This window comes from Xenopus laevis, chromosome 3L, assembly GCF_017654675.1.
Source record: "Xenopus laevis strain J_2021 chromosome 3L, Xenopus_laevis_v10.1, whole genome shotgun sequence".
Classification (NCBI taxonomy): domain Eukaryota; kingdom Metazoa; phylum Chordata; class Amphibia; order Anura; family Pipidae; genus Xenopus; species Xenopus laevis.
In genome coordinates, this window is record NC_054375.1 from 58,877,661 (window position 1) to 58,895,095 (window position 17,435).

The window sequence follows — 17,435 nt, forward strand, 5'->3', positions numbered from 1 at the left end:
AGATATCAAACATTTAAATTTTCATTAGGTCTATGTGCAGCTGTAGCAGGAAAATATTGGAACTGTTTTAATTGTTGCTTTTGTTCCCATGGAAATGCTCAATTTCTTTTGTATTAAAGGTTGCCATAAAATCCATTCGCAAAGACAAAATCAGAGATGAGCAAGATATGGTTCACATCAGAAGAGAAATTGAGATCATGTCATCACTCAACCACCCGCATATCATAAGAATTTATGAAGGTAAAATTTATGGGGATTTGTCTGAAAGCAATATTTGTGTGGTCCACCAGATAACTCTCTATGTTGAAGTCTTTGCCAGCATTCTCTATTTGTGTGGGATGGAACACAATGCATTCTGACATTAAACAAATATGTTTATTCCTATGGGGTGCATCCAGACAAATGTAAAATGTGTAGGACTTGAGAGATGCAACATCTGAAAATGTATTCTGATTTATTTCTAACAATTAAAAGGCTTTCAAAGCAGCCCTACCTTGTGCTTCGTGGGGTATTAAGTGCATTCAGCTCCAACAGTTTCAAGCAGTTATTTTGTCAAAGGTGGACATACAGTGAGCAAGATTGGGCAGGTTGGCAGACTTCTGGCTTTTTGTTCATCCATTGCACTATGTGTGGGCCCACCTGATAGATAATGTTATATGAAAGGGGGATGGCATGTTATTTGCAGAGAAATTATATTTGGCATAAAACACAGTACTAAAGTAAAGATAAATTATGTAAACTATGACTCACCGAGGATATAACATGGTCCAGGTGCACCAACTGCAGACCCTCTGCAACGGGTATGGGTAAAATGTATGTCTCAACCTTGAAAGTCACCAACAAATAAGTTAAAAACAACGTTTTTTGGTGACCTCCATAGTTTTTTTTAGTGCCTGCATCCCCATTTTTGTGCAGAAAGAGGCACCGTCTGTCCTAACAGTTAGCATTGCTGTAAAGTAAATCCGCTATGGCACAGAAACAGAACTCAGCTTGTGAAGGAGAAAAAAATATTAGTATATGATGACATGTGATCATATTAACAAACCAATGTCCTGTTGTGGATGTGTCCTGGACTTCCATAAAGGGGGTTCTGCAGTCAGGGGCCCCATGGCATAGGGGGCTTATTCTCATGCGTTTCATACTTTATTTGCATTTTAACATCTGCCAAATTAACTCCAGTATTTTGTATTTCAATTTATGGAGAGTATAATTTTGGCAGTTTGGTTTATTCTTTTTTGTATATTAAACTTTGAATTGTTTTGTTTTTGTAGTTATAAATATGCTGGCTTGAGTCTTTAGTTCATTAAATGGGGAATGGAGATAACATTGTAACCAATTGTCCCAAAGTAACCTGAAGCTATTCGGGCTGTTAGACTGCCAAGAAATTTAAACTACAGCACCAGATGGGAAAGGGAAACAAAGTCAGAGGAACAGCATAAGTATCATCAAGAGTTTTCCATTTAGTTTACATAAGACTACCCCCTACCCGCAAAGGACAGTGAAAGCCAAGAAGAGGCAGGAGTGTGTAATAAGTGGTGTTTTGTACGATTTAGGCCAAGCTTAAACAAAAAGCAGAAAAAACGTCGCAGACAAGAACTACAGAAGAATGCTGGGGCAGAAAAATATAAAGAAACATGCAGTGCTTTACAACAAGCTCTTGAAAAATGATGACTGAAGCACACACCCTAGTTCATAGGTAAAGCTGCCAAGAAGAAACACCTAGTGGGGATTTCCTTTTACTCTGGAGGGAAACTAGAATAAGCTAAAATGGTCTAAAGACTGTGAGGCAGATTCTTAGAGAGATCTGAATAATTTGCATTTCTTCAAAATAATATGTCTCCATTTCAAGAGCATTTTATTGGTACAACACCCTCAAAGTTTTAGCTCACGGCCACTCCAATAATTAACAGCAAAAACGTTTTCACACACAATCTCACATTAATGGACCTTTATTTTTGGGTTTCCAGGAGCATCTAGGAGAACAAATAGTAATTTCCCCAAATCTCACCTTAACTGTCATTTAAGCAGATCCTTCACAGCCACTGCTCCAGGCCACCCATGGTGAGCTACAAAATTTGAGAAACTCTGCTTTAAGGAATATGTCCTGATGCATGATAATTCAATTACTCAATATGATGTGTTTGATGCTGTCTTAAAGGGGATGTAAACTTTTTTTCCCCATATATATGGTGAATGATTCAGCATAACAGCTCATAGAGAGAGATGTTAAACATGTGGGTAAGTCAATACAAATATAAACATGTATAGGAGAGCACAGTGCTTAGGCATATAGCTAAAATCCATGGATTTAGTCTTCTCAGCTCCAGGCACATAAGCACCGAACACTGGAGAAACATTTAGCATACTAAATGCACCTGAGACATCCTGCAATAGGAAGCCGAGTGAACTGCTTTAAAATAATAATGATTTAAATTGTAAATGTGCTCAGTGGTGCACAGCATATGTATCAACAGCTATTGAGAGTTTAATAACCCCCCTTTTTTCTTTTATTTTAAAGCCAAACTGCAAATTATACTCTGAGCTAATATCTTTCATATAGGTAAGGAAGACAGGTTCTTGGAGTTTATGGCCATCTTACACTTGTAGTGGCACGAGTAAATGTTGAGTCCTAGCTCTACCCCAAAGCAACAGTTTTGGGGTCTGCCAAACAAAATGCCAGACTGTTTCTGCAGATGATGTTTTATTGGCAGAACCTTGTTACCTTCTTTCCCTGTGCAGGAAGGGGTAATTATCAATACAATCATTGCCATGCAGAGGTAGCACTACAGACTTAGCTCTGTGAACTTTATCTTTCTTTGTTACTAGCTTATTCTGAAATGCCGTTTCAACAGTGGTTGTTTGATTATGAATTTTACTTAATGCAGCACAGATTAATTTAAAATAATTAATGAAAATTATATTATGCAGAAACCTTTTCCAACCCTGATTAAATACGAAGGCATATGGCCTGTAGTGTATCCTCTGTTCTTTGTTTGAACAATTACAGTGAGGCTTCCAAAATGATGGTAGTGCCATTCTATCCCATTGTTTTCCTTCTGTTGCATTTCCTTCCCTGGCTAAAACCACATTACTTGGTCTTTCCTAACAGAATCAAATTAGGCAATTTGAAGTTTATTTTGAGTAAGTTTTCATTGGTTCTTATGCAAAACCCCTTTAACCAGAAAACTCTGAAAAGAAATTTCCCATAAAGTCCAATTTAAATTGTTTTTTTTTTTCATTTCATGCTGATTTTCTTTTTGTTTGTGTTAATAAACTGATAATGGCAAATAATCCTATATATTTTTTTATGTTGAAATATTTTGTATTTACTATAAGTGATGGTGCTACTTGGTGCTAAAAAGTTCTGTATCTACAAACCCTCAGGTGCCAAGCTTTTCTGTACCAGGTACTGATTGTGGTGTCAATTATCTTTCCATAAAAATTGCCCTGAGCCAGGTTATTTTCTTTAAAAGTTCCTCACTGTTATGTTGTAATCAGTTGCCCCACTGGTAATGGGATGCAACATAGTGCCTTTTCTTAAAGGGATACTGTCATGGGAAAAAAAAAATTTTTCAAAATGAATCAGTTAATAGGGCTGCTCCAGCAGAATTCTGCACTGAAATCCATTTCTCAAAAGAGCAAACAGATTTTTTTATATTCATTTTTTAAATCTGACATGGGGCTAGACATTTTGTCAATTTCCCAGCTGCCCCTGGTCATGTGACTTGTGCCTGCACTTTAGGAGAGAAATGCTTTCTGGCAGGCTGCTGTTTTTCCTTCTCAATGTAACTGAATGTGTCTCAGTGGGACATGGGTTTTTACTATTGAGTGCTGTTCTTAGATCTACCAGGCAGCTGTTATCTTGTGTTAGGGAGCTGTTATCTGGTTACCTTCCCAATCCCATTGTTCTTTTGTTTGGCTGCTGGGGGGGAAAGGGAGGGGGGTGATATCACTCCAATTTGCAGTACAGCAGTAAAGAGTGATTGAAGTTTATCAGAGCACAAGTCACATGAGCTGGGAAATTGACAAAATGTCTAGCCCCATGTCAGATTTCAAAATTGAATATAAAAAAAATCTGTTTGCTCTTCTGAGAAATGGATTTCAGTGCAGAATTCTGCTGGAGTAGCACTATTAACTGATTTATTTTGAAAAAAAATATTTTGCCCATGACAGTATCCCTTTAAGAAAGTACCCTGGGCCTGAGGACACTGGCCCAGATTACAAGGTAACAGAGGATACTGCTCAACATATTGGCATACCCCAGAGCTTTAACCTTTATATCACCTTTAGATCATTGATAACCCCATAAAGCACCATAACTGGCATACAGGTTGTTTAAAGTGATACTGACACTAAAAAACTACTTTTTAAAATGTGAACGTAGACTAAGGGGCAGATTCATTAAGGGTCGAATTTCGAAGTTAAAAATACTTCGAAATTCGACCCTCGAATTGAAATCCTTCGACTTCGAATATCGAAGTCGAAGGATTTAGCGCTAATGCTTCGTTCGATCGATCGAAGGATTTTTCGTTCAATCGAACGATTAAATCCTTCGAATCGAACGATTCGAAGGATTTTAATCCAACGATCGAAGGAAAATCCTTCGATCAAAAAAAGGTTAGCAAACCTATGGGGACCTTCCCCATAGGCTAACATTGACTTCGGTAGGTTTTACCTGCCGAAGTAGGGGGTCGAAGTTTTTTTTAAAGGGAAAGTACTTTGACTATCGAATGGTCGAATAGTCGAACGATTTTTCGTTCGATTCGTTCGATTTCGTTCGAATTCGAACGAATTTAACCAATTCGATGGTCGAAGTACCAAAAAAATACTACGAAATTCAAAGTATTTTTCGTTCGAATCCTTCACTCGAGCTTAGTGAATCTGCCCCTAAAAGTTACCTATAGATCATGTTGATCATTTTTTGCTGAGAGGTTTATTTTTGTGAGTTATTGTTAGTTGAAGTTTCTAAACCTGACTGTTTTGCCAGCCTGACTGTCCCATCTCAGTCTGTCAGTTAGAGATTCTAATGCTAACGGACTTCTGCTGCACAAATATGGCAGCCCCCGGCCATCATACAGGAACATGGGGAATCAGACATGTAATGTAAAAGCAATGTGCACAGTTATAAGTAGCTTTAAAAGGTAATATTATGATAGATATAAAAAAAGAGTTTAATTTCTGGTGTCAGTATCTCTTTAACGCAAGTTGTAGGATCCAAGCAATTAACTTCCATGTGCGTTCAGGGGCAATTCCAAGCATTTTTCTTCCTACTAAGCTTGAAATCTCCAGGCCAACCAAAGTCTGGGAATCAGTTAGTGTTCCACAACCCTAACCTACACTCATAGGTAGTGGATGAGAGTGCGAATGAGGGAGAAATGGTATGGCGGCAGCACTGCTTGGATCCAAGTCTTGATAGCTTCTGACTTTTGTTTAACAAATGAATCCTCTAAATCACTAGGAGTTAATTTCCAGAAGTAATTGGAAAAGATAGACCCATAATTCTTAGTATAGAGAAATTCCATTCACTCAGCAGTATAGAAACTGCTAGTATTCTATATACAGCTGGCATGAAAATACGATTGAAATGAATTAAACTATCTTGAATAGTGAATGGCTAAAGGAGATTTTTTGTTTCTTTTATGAACTTCACTGCATAATGCAATTGCCAAATGTGATTTATAGCATAAATTAGTTAAAAAAAAGTCACATTGATGATAATCTTCAGACCAGTGTGTAAATTCAGTTTTTTTTCTTTCTGTTAGTTAGTCTAACAGCATTTAAATGTAAAGTTAAAAACTGTATTTAATTGTAATGTCTGGTTATGGTATCCTGCAGCAGGCTGGGGAAAGTTATTCTTTTCAGCACATGGCAATTCTTACTCCACTAACTAAGGAAGTGTTTGGCCATGTACAATGGTTAACTGTAATGGCAGCCATCAGATGCCATGGACAATGAGCTTAGGAGCAGCTCAAAGTGATCCATCAAAACTTACATTAAATTAGAAGGTTGACTCCAAAAACATCTGCTAAAACAAATGAAATCATAAGGAAATAAGTTATATACAGTTTAGATTTCCATGTTACATATTTCCTCCATAGTGCTTAACGTAGTTTATACATTCTTGTTTGACTCAATTTTTACCATTAGTCTGTACTTGTAGGGGATACCTGTAATTGTTTGCTTATATTAATGCAGATATGCAGGCTAGTAATGTTTTGTACAACAGAAAGATGTGTGTGTATATGCTATTTCCCTTCAGTAATTCCTGGAACATGCCAGCCAAAGGTGTACAGCAAATAATGTCTTGTTAATGTTATCTATTTTGGAAAATATTATAGCAATTTCTTTATATTCTTTTGCAATTCAGTACACCAAAACTCTTGTTCAGACGTCTGTTAAAGTTTTCTTCTCACACTCAAGCTAATACATTTTTATTATTTAATAAAAGGATGGGCCACAGTGACAAAAATTCATGTCTAGTACTCAGAAGACTCCGTTTTCAGGTCATGCATTCCTTTTCAGTACCATGCTGCTTTTAGGTTATAAAAACCATTAGATTGGTTTTACAAATTATGAGAGCCACAATATATTCCCAGGGAGAGTACTGGAATGAGGTGACCCTACAAAGGGATGAAATTGGATGTAAAAAAAATAATGAAATGATAGACAGGCTCTTAATATAGATCAAGGATGAATAATTCTGGCATCGTTTTACCTCTCAATTAAGACCGTTTCTAATAAATTTCCTGTCTTACTGAGCTGTGATGTCAAGCGCAAGAACATTTCTGCAAATGAGAGTCTTGTCAAGCCAGAAGGGGCAACTGGCATGGAGTCAAGAACAAAATGACCCTGGTTTTCCACTGCTACATTCCAGCCACCTTAGGTTTCCTCACATCATTCTTTTGCACCTATCTAATTAGCTTATTAAAGCACATTAGAAACATTCTGGAGCCTTGGATTCTGACAGTAAATGGCTCCATTCACTGTGGATTGATTTAACAGCTAACATAAAAAATAGAAATGGGAACAGAGTCCATTTTCCTATGCAGAGACAAAATGTTGTGCTTACTAAGCACATTAATATGGGTTGTTGTTTCAGCCTCCTGGATGTTAACTGGATAGGTTGTTTCTCCAAAGCTGGTTTGTAACTGCAATTGAACCAAACAATATGCAGCACGTTTTCTGTGATATATTTTATAATGCAGCCATTTTTTTGAAACATTGAAAACTAAAGCATGTCTTTGTGACAACCAGGTGGGATGGGCAACCTGCCTTGAATGTTATCATGCCACAGGGCAAATGGCTGTTTTTAGGATGACCAATAAATATATTATCTGAATGTGAGTTATGAAAGCAGGACAGACCACGTCTCCTGCTTTTGCACACAGATTCCATTACTGGCCGCAGAACCTCTTTCCATCTGAGACCAATTTTTTATTAAACTCTTACAAAGAGGCTTACAGAGAGGTTTCAACCAGCTGAGCTTTATTAATCATAGAAATGAGAAATTTGCTGATGTTTACCAACCTGTTGTTAATAAATCAGCCCCTGTCTACATTCCCAATGCTGCCCAGTGACCATGACTTGGTAAATGCCCAAATCACTTATAAATATATAAATAGTATACACATCATGGATGGCATGACCATAAATTAACATAATAATGCTGCTACTTGGCAGCCATCTCCCCCAAAATAGCCTTTTATGTTAATGGGAAAAAATCAAGCCTACATCCAGTCAATGAGCCACAGACTTTAAACAAGAGAAAACAAGAATGCACACATAATTGATCACTTAGGAGTTTATTTACTAAACTCAAATTTTTTTTTCAAGGTTTTTTTTGTCAAACATTTAAATTTTTTGTGGAAAAAAAACCTTGAATTTTTTGAGATTTATTATACCACAATGCTGCAAAAAGCCCAAACCTAAAAATCTGCCATCTCAAAGCTCTCAAGATCCTACATAGGTCAATGGGAGAGACACCTATCCAAATTTGAGGTTATCGTGATTTGCATTGGGTTTAGCTAAAAATTGGACCTTTTCAGGGGTTTTCAGGCAAAAACTCAAGAGAGTTGGGAAAAAAGCCTGAAAAATTTGTACAATTCTGGTTTTCGTGATTAAATCTAGTTTTTTTTATTAGTAAATAAGCTAAAATTGGGCATGGGTATTTGGTTAAGCTTTTTATATTAATATTATGAGATACATTTGGATTTTAGTAAATGTTTTACATCAAAAGGTGTGGGCCCATGTAATAATGCATTGCGATGGGAGCATTAATGAACTGTAATTGTAATAGAGAGTTCAATCAGTATTAAGAAACATAGCTATAAGTACCTTTGGTTTGGTTCACTGTGCTTAAAATATAGTGATTAACCAAAAGTACAGCTCAATAAAAGCTTATTTATGTATCCTTTAAGGGCCCATTTACTTGATAAGTGTCCCTGGGTTGCATCTGCAAATCTGAACCAGTCTTTCAGCGGCAAAGAGGGCAGGCTCATGTGTTTAGGATGAGTTTGCTGTTGGTTAAAGAATTCCTGACTAAAATTTGTTTTTCATTATGACCTGATAACCAGCATTTGGAAATAGAATATATGGGTCTGTTGATATTCTCTGATCTAGTGCACATAAAATAAATTATGGCGATTTCTTTTGATTGGTTGATCTTTTAAATAAAGAAGAACTTTGTGACTGTGGAAAGGTAGTTCTCTCTGCTGTTGTCCATAGAGTAATAATATACCAATACAGGGGGCATGAAAAGACAGCAGATGGAAGGAATGTCAAAACACTGGAACTAATTTAGATGATTGCTCAAACTGAGTGGGAAAGTATAAGGAATATTCCAGCTGACCCAAAGCTTTGTCCTTTCAAACCAGCCAAACTATAGAACTTCATGTTTAGGAATAATGGTGGTGGAGAATGTAATGCAGTTTAATTTGGTGCAGATATCTACATTTTATGGTCATATACATATCTGTCAACAGTTCCTATTTTGAAAAGGACTGCTGTAAATTTTAAGTCTTAATAGAGTTATTAATTGGTATGGTTATGGGTACATATGGTTGTTGTGGGTTTAGCGGCATGAACAAAAAAGACAGCAGGTATGTATATTTAAAGAGTAGCACGAGTGGTTTACATGAGTTCAAAATAAATGAAGCCTGACCTGAATGTTTAAGCATACCCTCACTGAAAAGATCTGGAAAATAAAGTCTCATCTGTCTTTTCTCTTTCCACTGCAGAGATGGAAACAATTTTTTTTTTGCTTCATTGCGTCGAAATGTGAGCTACACCTTAGGGAAAATAAATATACATAGAAGGGATTTGGCCCATTGTGTTAATGTTTGGTTATGGATTTTACCACAAAAGTAAATTACTAGTTTTTATTATTCACAAATATCTTACCATGCATTACAGATTGTTAACTGATGAAAAGAACTGCCTAGTTGCACTCCCAACCATAACTCTGTAATTGCATTTATGGAGATTGCTGCCATTCTGGGCAATAAAACCAATATTTTCTCTGACATTTAATAATAACCTACTAAACAAAATATTGCTGGAATACAATATGGACTGACCACCATCTTACATTGCAAAACCAAACTTCGTGTTGGCATCCTACCAACAGCAAACAAAAACTGAGAACTTCCGCCTGGGAAAGTCATCATCTTGAACTCTGGAAAAAAAGAAAGTCAGCGAACGGCTATGAATGAAATAATCTGTGCAGAGACCACTCCGTCACACTGAGGAGAATCGCCAACAAGAGCATGACCTGGGCCTACCGGGTAGAGAACATTCTGGGTTATCAATCAGCTTCATTTAAATTTTAAACAGATCTGCCTGGCTACAAATCAAGGGTGGGAATATAAAGTTTGGCATGTTGGACATGATAAATATTAACATGAAATATTACACATGTCCTGCAGGGAATCCTAAGATGTTCTTTTTTAATACTCCAACAAAATGGCAAAGATAACGTGACAAGATGTTTTACCCTAACGTTTTACTGTAGTATTTTGTTTTTCTCACCATCACTGAGAAATGTTAATGTTTTAGCTTTTTGTCAGTGCCCAACCTCTTATATATGAATAGGAGCCAACCAACATCTACCCTTCCCATAGTAGTAGGCTATTTTAGCAACAAATAGAAAACCAACTTCATATTCAAGCCCTTGTTCCCTAATGTAATATGTCAGGAAAAACTCAGCCCACAATCTGACCCTAACCCACGAAACCTTTACCCACACCCTGACCCCAACCCGCAAAACCTTAATCTGCAAAATGTTGCCATTGAAGGACCCACACCTGTCCTGTACCTGAATCTTGTCACTCTATGCGCATTTCTGGTTCCAAGACACAGCAACTTCGAGGGCAGTGTAGGCGTGTATTTCCCCAAGTCTGACCAGCACCCAACCCTAACCCGCAATGGATGGCCAAATTTCAAATCAAACCCGCCCAACCGGTTGTCAACCAGCAGGTCAATGTGGGTTATGGGTCAACCTGCACATCACTAGTGCCCACATACATTTGGCCATATAGTATATTTTTAGTATTATATTATAATAGGGATACATAATTTTTTTAATGTTTATGTGGACTACTGCATTGACATTGTGACATACATTGTATTTAATGTAAATATGCTCTAACTCTTAACAAAAATGTAAATGTCCATTTTAATGAATTTTGTGAAACACTGCATTCAAGAAAGGTATATTCATATTATTATTGGGAATTTAATGTTCACGTGAGCTGTCTTCTATGCACTGTACTGTAAATAATAGCATATTAGCCCAAAGCAGCTTGATCTACCAGGTTTTGCCCTATCTGTCTGTGTGTGCTCAGACATGGGGAAATTGAATTGATGTCAAAACACAGGACTGACGTCAGTTGAGAGCATATGATGATAAGCTGCAGGGAATGTGGACAGCTCATATCCCTTCTTTTTCATCAGTCACAATAACTCGAGTTGTTAAAAAAACATTGCCTGTTCATTCCCTTATTTGTCTGGCACTGGCTGCTAAATATCCTGACCTACTGAGCTGTCTTCTAACTGCTTATAGTCTTAACATGTGAGTGTGATATTCTGAGCTGGTATCCCAATGATGCAAGCAAATATAACGGTACTTGGCAAATAGTTGAAGGTACTTGTAATATTTAAAGGGTGCTTCCCAGGCTTTATTATTTGTCATACACCAGTGTGAAGGAAATAGGGAACCGGTGATGGAATCTTGCATGTACATGTGCAATAAACAAGTTTTGGTGTTTTTTTATGTTTAAGATTAAAAACAGAAATTAATATCTTAAATTATTTATACAATGCAAAACACAATGTTTTTGAGAATGAAAAGTGCATAGAAAGAAACAATTGGTTTATAGTTATGCATTCAAATGGTATTGTAACAAGTTCAACAGATCATTTTCATCGCATGTGCTGAATAGCCAAGACACAGTCCCTCCTGGACATTGTTTGCAGCCTCATCACAGGTATATCTAAGGGACAGGGATTAGCAACATGCTTGTGCTTTATAATAGCTGAAGATAGTCTGCTGAAACCACATGTATTGAAGTTATGGCAGGTAGCAGTCACAGCCTTCTACCCATTCCCATGACTTTGTGATTCAAAATAACAGCAGTCAAAGCCCTCTATGCTCTATCCATTTACTTTCTGATTCAAAATAAAGTTTAAATCTCTGCCTTTGGCATCATCTGCTACCACAAGCAAAACCTTTGGGTCCCTTATGAAATTAAGTTGTATTTAGAACAGTTAAGAACACAACATCGATAAAAATTCCATGTATGCCACTGCCTTCAGGCCATGGTGTCAACACTTCAGTTGATGAAAAGTATAGAGAATGATTCTAACTCTATCTATCATTATTCCCTTTACATGAATGTTATGGGAATCTAAAAAGATATAAGGAATAGTGGTCCTTTATGTATCTCGTGTCAGTTCAGCATATTTAGTGCAAGCAAATGAACATTATCCCTTCGTTTGTTTTGCTTTTTCAATGCAGACTAGTCTGTACCCACATATGTACTTGCTTAGTTGTTTCAATGATGGATCTAATGCAACTGCAAGTTTATGCAGCTTACCTGAACCTCTACTAACAGCCTGCTCTCTCTGTCTCTTTATTTTTTGGTGCAGTTTTTGAAAACAAGGACAAGATTGTGATTATAATGGAGTATGCAAGCAAAGGCGAGCTGTATGATTATATCAGCGAGAGACGAAGACTGAGTGAAAGGGAAACCAGACACTTCTTTCGTCAGATTGTCTCTGCTGTGCACTACTGCCACAAGGTGAGAAGAATGATGGCTGCTTAAATGTTTTGCTTGAGTTCTCAGATTCCTGAGTTGTTTTAACTGAAGCTCTCCAGTGCTTTTTTTCCACTCGCTCATGTTTGTGTGTGCTCCTATCTTGTACATATTGGGGAATATGTGGCTTGCAGTTAATTTATTCTGACTGGTTACGGATTCTAAAGACAGCAGTTTTGTTGTTTTCTGCATTGTATGAGGGATGTTTAGTTTGAAACTTAAAGCAGAATGTTCCTTTGGCCTTCTGCCTAACTGCGTAACTGTCATTGGTTAAAATTCCACAAGCCCCCCCCCTGACCTGGATCTAAATGTAGAACTGTAGTTGGTGGCTGTTGTTTATGTGCCTGTCACATCCAGTTTTAAGCGCCTTGGAAGTAATCGCTGTGGAGGAGCATGCGCACTGGAAACGAATCTTCTTGTAGCTGTGCAGTCTAAGGGGATTATTTATTAAAGTCCAAATGCCAAAAACCTGAAAAATATGTGTTTTTACTATAATATCCGAATCTTTAGTGAAAAAAAACAAACACATTTTTCAGGATTTATTATACCCCAGGGATGGAAAAAGTCCAAATCAGAAAATCTGGCATCTCACACCTGCCGAGGTTGCATATAAGTCAATGGGAGAAGTCCCTGAAAATATCTTGTTCTGCACTAGGTTTGTGCAATAATCCGAAGATTTTGTGGTTTTCATGCAAAAATCCAAAAAAGTTGGAGTTTTCATGTGGAAAATCCCAAAAATTAGTATGATCTGAATTTTTCACAATTTTTTTGTGTTTTTTCCTGCACAGGAAATTTTCAGGAAAAGTATTGATTTTTCAGAAAATAATTAGATAAATTCAGACTTGGCCTCCCCGTATAGGCGCCCATGGTTGTTTTACTATTTGCAGTGGTGTGACTGGGACTGGGATATTGACTACAAGCACAGAAATTTGTGTCGATGCTTACTTTTGTCTATGGACATGCAGCAGCCCCACTTCCTAAAGCACTTATTAGTAAGCCAGACTCTTAATTCCTGTCTGCTGTAGCTCTGTAAGTAGGGATATTTCATATTGAGTCATAGGAATGACACAGCAACAATTTAAGAAACTTTCGCTATTCTTTATTATTTCCAGCCATTACCTCTCTAAACTAAACCTGTAGCCGCTTTCAACAGCTTGGATTTATTGATGTTAGGAGTGGTATTTTACTGTTGCTACATGACTGTGAAATAGGCAATCCTACTCGGTATTTGCTTTCACAATAAAACGAAAAGACAGGAGCTGAAATAGATAAGCCGTCTGAGTATATTTTTAGTGTCTTGCTGCTAGGAGCAACCATTTATAAAAGGCGCACAGGAAGACTCGTATGTTTTCATTGAACAAATATTTTTTTGCTGATAAGTAGTTCAGCTCCTGCTGACCTTTTATATGAGAATATTTTAGCCACCTTTCAAAAAGATAATGGGTTTTCTTCCATGGAGGAATGAAGATCGAAAAATATACTTGGTGCATCTAAAGATTCAGCTAAAATTAGGTCCATTACAGTATGGCTTGTCAGACAAGTATTTTCCGTTAGCTGTTAACACTCACATACACATAGCCAAACTGTGTCTCTGGTGTAAAGAGGAGGCCACTGAAATATTCTTTGTTATATAAACTAACCTCTGTAGTGGCTGATAGTGATTGCTGTCACACATGGAAGTGATTAGTTGTGATTGGTTGATTAGAGAGTGCCCCCTGCCAAGATATTTTACTTAATTGAGGCCACAAATGGAAGCATACTGCATCTTGCTGGAGCACGGATCTTGTTTAGTAGCCAATTGGTAACGGACGAGTTAAAATCATAGACTACAATAAGACCAAAGAAATTGCAACTGTATTCTCAGAGGGAAAATATTTTGTTTAAAACACATGAAGCTGATTCAGTGAGCTTAATGAAATAGAACATTCTTTCAGCCATCGAGTGTACGTTTCTTAAAAGTTTATATCAAACTAAAGAGGCACCAGAATGGTATTAAATTTGTTTTTACAGCCCTTGGCGCTTACTAAAACGTTTTTCAGCACAAAGCCGAGGAGGGGAGGTGAAACAAGGTACCCAAAGAATCCCCTCTTGTTGCCTATGTTTTGTAGGAGGATGGATTCCATTCATTTTTGCCCCAACCACATAGCTAGTGACTAATAGCCTGTTGCTATACTTTAGCCTGGTAATGATCTGGTGGATAAATCAAACCTAAAGTATAAAACCTATATATAGAACGCTCTTTTATCGTTTTTTTTCTTCTTCTTTTTTTAGAATGGTGTTGTACATAGAGATTTAAAACTGGAGAATATTCTTCTTGATGAAAATGGTAATATAAAGGTATGTATGTATTTTCGATTTCTACTTTGAACTTCAAAGCCTTTTATTATACTTTAAATAAAATATTAGGTTATTATTTGGCTCACTATCATACCTAGTACTACTGGACCGCATAAACTTTCATCATTCTTCATAATCATATTGAATTGAAACTGCTTAATAGTCAGTGCTCCACTGAGCCCCCCTTTACATCATGGGCCCCAAGAAATCATAGGGTCTGCTAGCTTTATAATTACATTCCTGTTCACTGGACCCAAATATTGGGGTTTCAGGGGGATTGAGCAGGAATGATGCCTTAAGATCTGTATTGTATAGGGGCAGGGCTGCATCTAGTGATGGCCGATTCTCACCCGTTTAGCTTCGCCGAAAAATTAGCGAATTTGCCACAAAATTCACGAAACGGCGAAAAATAAGTGAAAAGTCATGAAAACCGAAAGTTTATGGAAAAAAACTTGAAATTCAGGCGTTTTCACGAAAATATCGTGAAATTCGGACTTTTCACGAAAAATTCAAGCAATTCTAACGTTTTCACTAAAAAATCGTGCAATTCGAACCTTTTCGCGAAAAAATCGAGCAATTCAAACGTTTTCACAAAAAAATCATGAAAATAGGAAATTGGCGCCGGTGAATTTTCGCGAAACACGGGAATTCGACGCAAATTCTTGCCAGGCAAATTTATTCGCCCATCACTAGCTGCATCAACTTCTGTACCGACCATCATCATTTAATATTACATAGCCATCAGAAGTTTGGTATACTATTAGAGAGAAGGCTTATATATACTATCTTTACTAAAGTTAGTCATATAATGCTAGAATTGAATAGACAGATTTTGACAGAAACATTCCTGGGACAAACACAGACCCTTCTCTATCTGCAAGACATTTGCTTTGCTTGTATAAGTGACACTGTGCTCCAGTGTAAAGTCTATTAATGGAATGGTTATTCTAAAATATTATCTCATTTAAAAAGGTTGTTCACCTTTAGAATAACTTTTTAGTATGATGTATAGAGGGATATTCTGAGACAATTTGTAATTGGTTTTCATTATTTATCATTTGTTGTTTTTGGGTTGTTTAGTTTTTTTATTCAGCAGCTCTCTAGGGTCCAAATGAACCTAGCAACCATGCCTTGATTTGAATAAGAGACTGGAATATGAATAGGAGAGGCCAGAAAAGAAAGATGAATACTAAAAAGTAGCAATAATAATACATTTGTAGCCTTGCAGAGCATTTATTCCTTCAGTGACCCCCATTTGAAAGCTGGAAAGCATCAGAAGAAGTATGCAAATAATTTAAAAAAAAACTATAAAAAAGAAAAAATGAAGAATCAAAACGTTGCATAGAATCAGCCCATGTTAAAAAGTCAACCCCAATAATAAAAATTTGCCTAATAAAAGAAAACATTATGCTAAGCAACTTTGCAATTTACATTGATTACAAATTTGATATGGTTTTTATTTGTATATGTATTGGTATTGAAAGCAGTGTTTGTCTGTCCCTTTCTATTCTATGCCCTGATGTCTAAGACTGTTGATACAATGTAAGACAAGGCAGCTGATTAACAGACCTTTGCTGGGGAACTAAGACTTTTGCAACATTGTTTAAAAAGTAACAGTTAATCCAATGCCGCTTTCAATATCAATTGTTTAAAAGCACTGAAAATTTGTAATGAATGTTTATTTAAAAGTTGCTTAGAATTATGCTTTCTTTTATAAAGCAAATTTTTATTTTGGGGTTGACTTGCCCTTTAAAGGTGAACCACCCCTTTTTAATGTATTTGTGTACAGGTAGTGAATATTGTTCAGTTTGTCAAATTAACACCTTCTGAGATGGACTGCAATTTTCTGGAATTCTGTATGTGTTATAAGTCTCTTTCAGTTGACTTTGGGTGATGTATGCTTTCTGCTGATATTTAGTTTTAAGTTCCAGACAGGCACATTCCAAATTCTTAACCACCGGATTTTCTGCCTGCTGAAAGGGTCAAATGAGCTAAAAAACCAATGGTAGGAAGCATAGATAGTACTCTGGGAAGCCCATAGAAACAAAGAGCTGCATTTGATATAATGTGCAACTGAAGGTGAAAAATGAAGCCCTATATCTTAAGCCCGTCAGGACTGGCCACACAAATAATGTGTTGTCAGAATCCCTTGCGTGAAACACAGTGTTTTTGTAATTTTATAAGGCTAATTAAGCAGACCAGTAAAATAACTATATTGCCTACAGTGGTTTTGTTAACATCACTTAAATGGTTCATGGTCAGTCTTGCCACTGTTCTTGAATGCTGGTAAACAAATCCTGTTTTATTTAAAACTCTGTATCTGTGGAAACAGCCATAGGCCATATGCATGTGAGAATTGTTCCTTTGCTTTAAAGTGGTAGTTGGGCCTAATGCAGGTGACCTATTTAATCATGTTGTTTTAAACACTGTGAGAAAAGTTCTAAAAAAAATATTCTTTTACCATTTTGTTAGCCACCGAAAAATTTTATTTGAATTTTTTATTTGTCTACTGGAAATCTTAACACACTGCTGCTTAAAGAGTTGTTTTTCGGCTGCCATGTTTCCCTGGTTTCTGTAACAGTAACACACACTTCTGAAGCCAGACGTTGGTGCTCTTTGATGATGCCAAAAATCCAAGAAAAAAAAAAACATGAAGAATGGATGGTCTTATATCACTTTAGACAAATGGCATTTGGGGGCGTTTTGACTACTGCTGCCATTGGGAGGAAAAAGGGCAATCAGAAGGCTCCTCTCTGTCTGTGACAGCTTTGCATAGAGCTCTATGGG

The 17,435-nt window shown here is 36.8% G+C and overlaps 1 protein-coding gene across 1 annotated transcript in view; it reads left to right on the forward strand.

The window, feature by feature from the left end:
• Positions 1 to 17,435, forward strand: part of nuak1.L (NUAK family kinase 1 L homeolog) — a 50,653-nt gene that overhangs the window by 21,911 nt on the left and 11,307 nt on the right. The window contains exons 2-4 of the mRNA XM_018252364.2: positions 120 to 240; positions 12,145 to 12,296; positions 14,583 to 14,648. Of these exons, the coding sequence (XP_018107853.1) occupies positions 120 to 240; positions 12,145 to 12,296; positions 14,583 to 14,648 (339 nt within the window). The remainder of the gene's footprint in view (positions 1 to 119; positions 241 to 12,144; positions 12,297 to 14,582; positions 14,649 to 17,435) is intronic.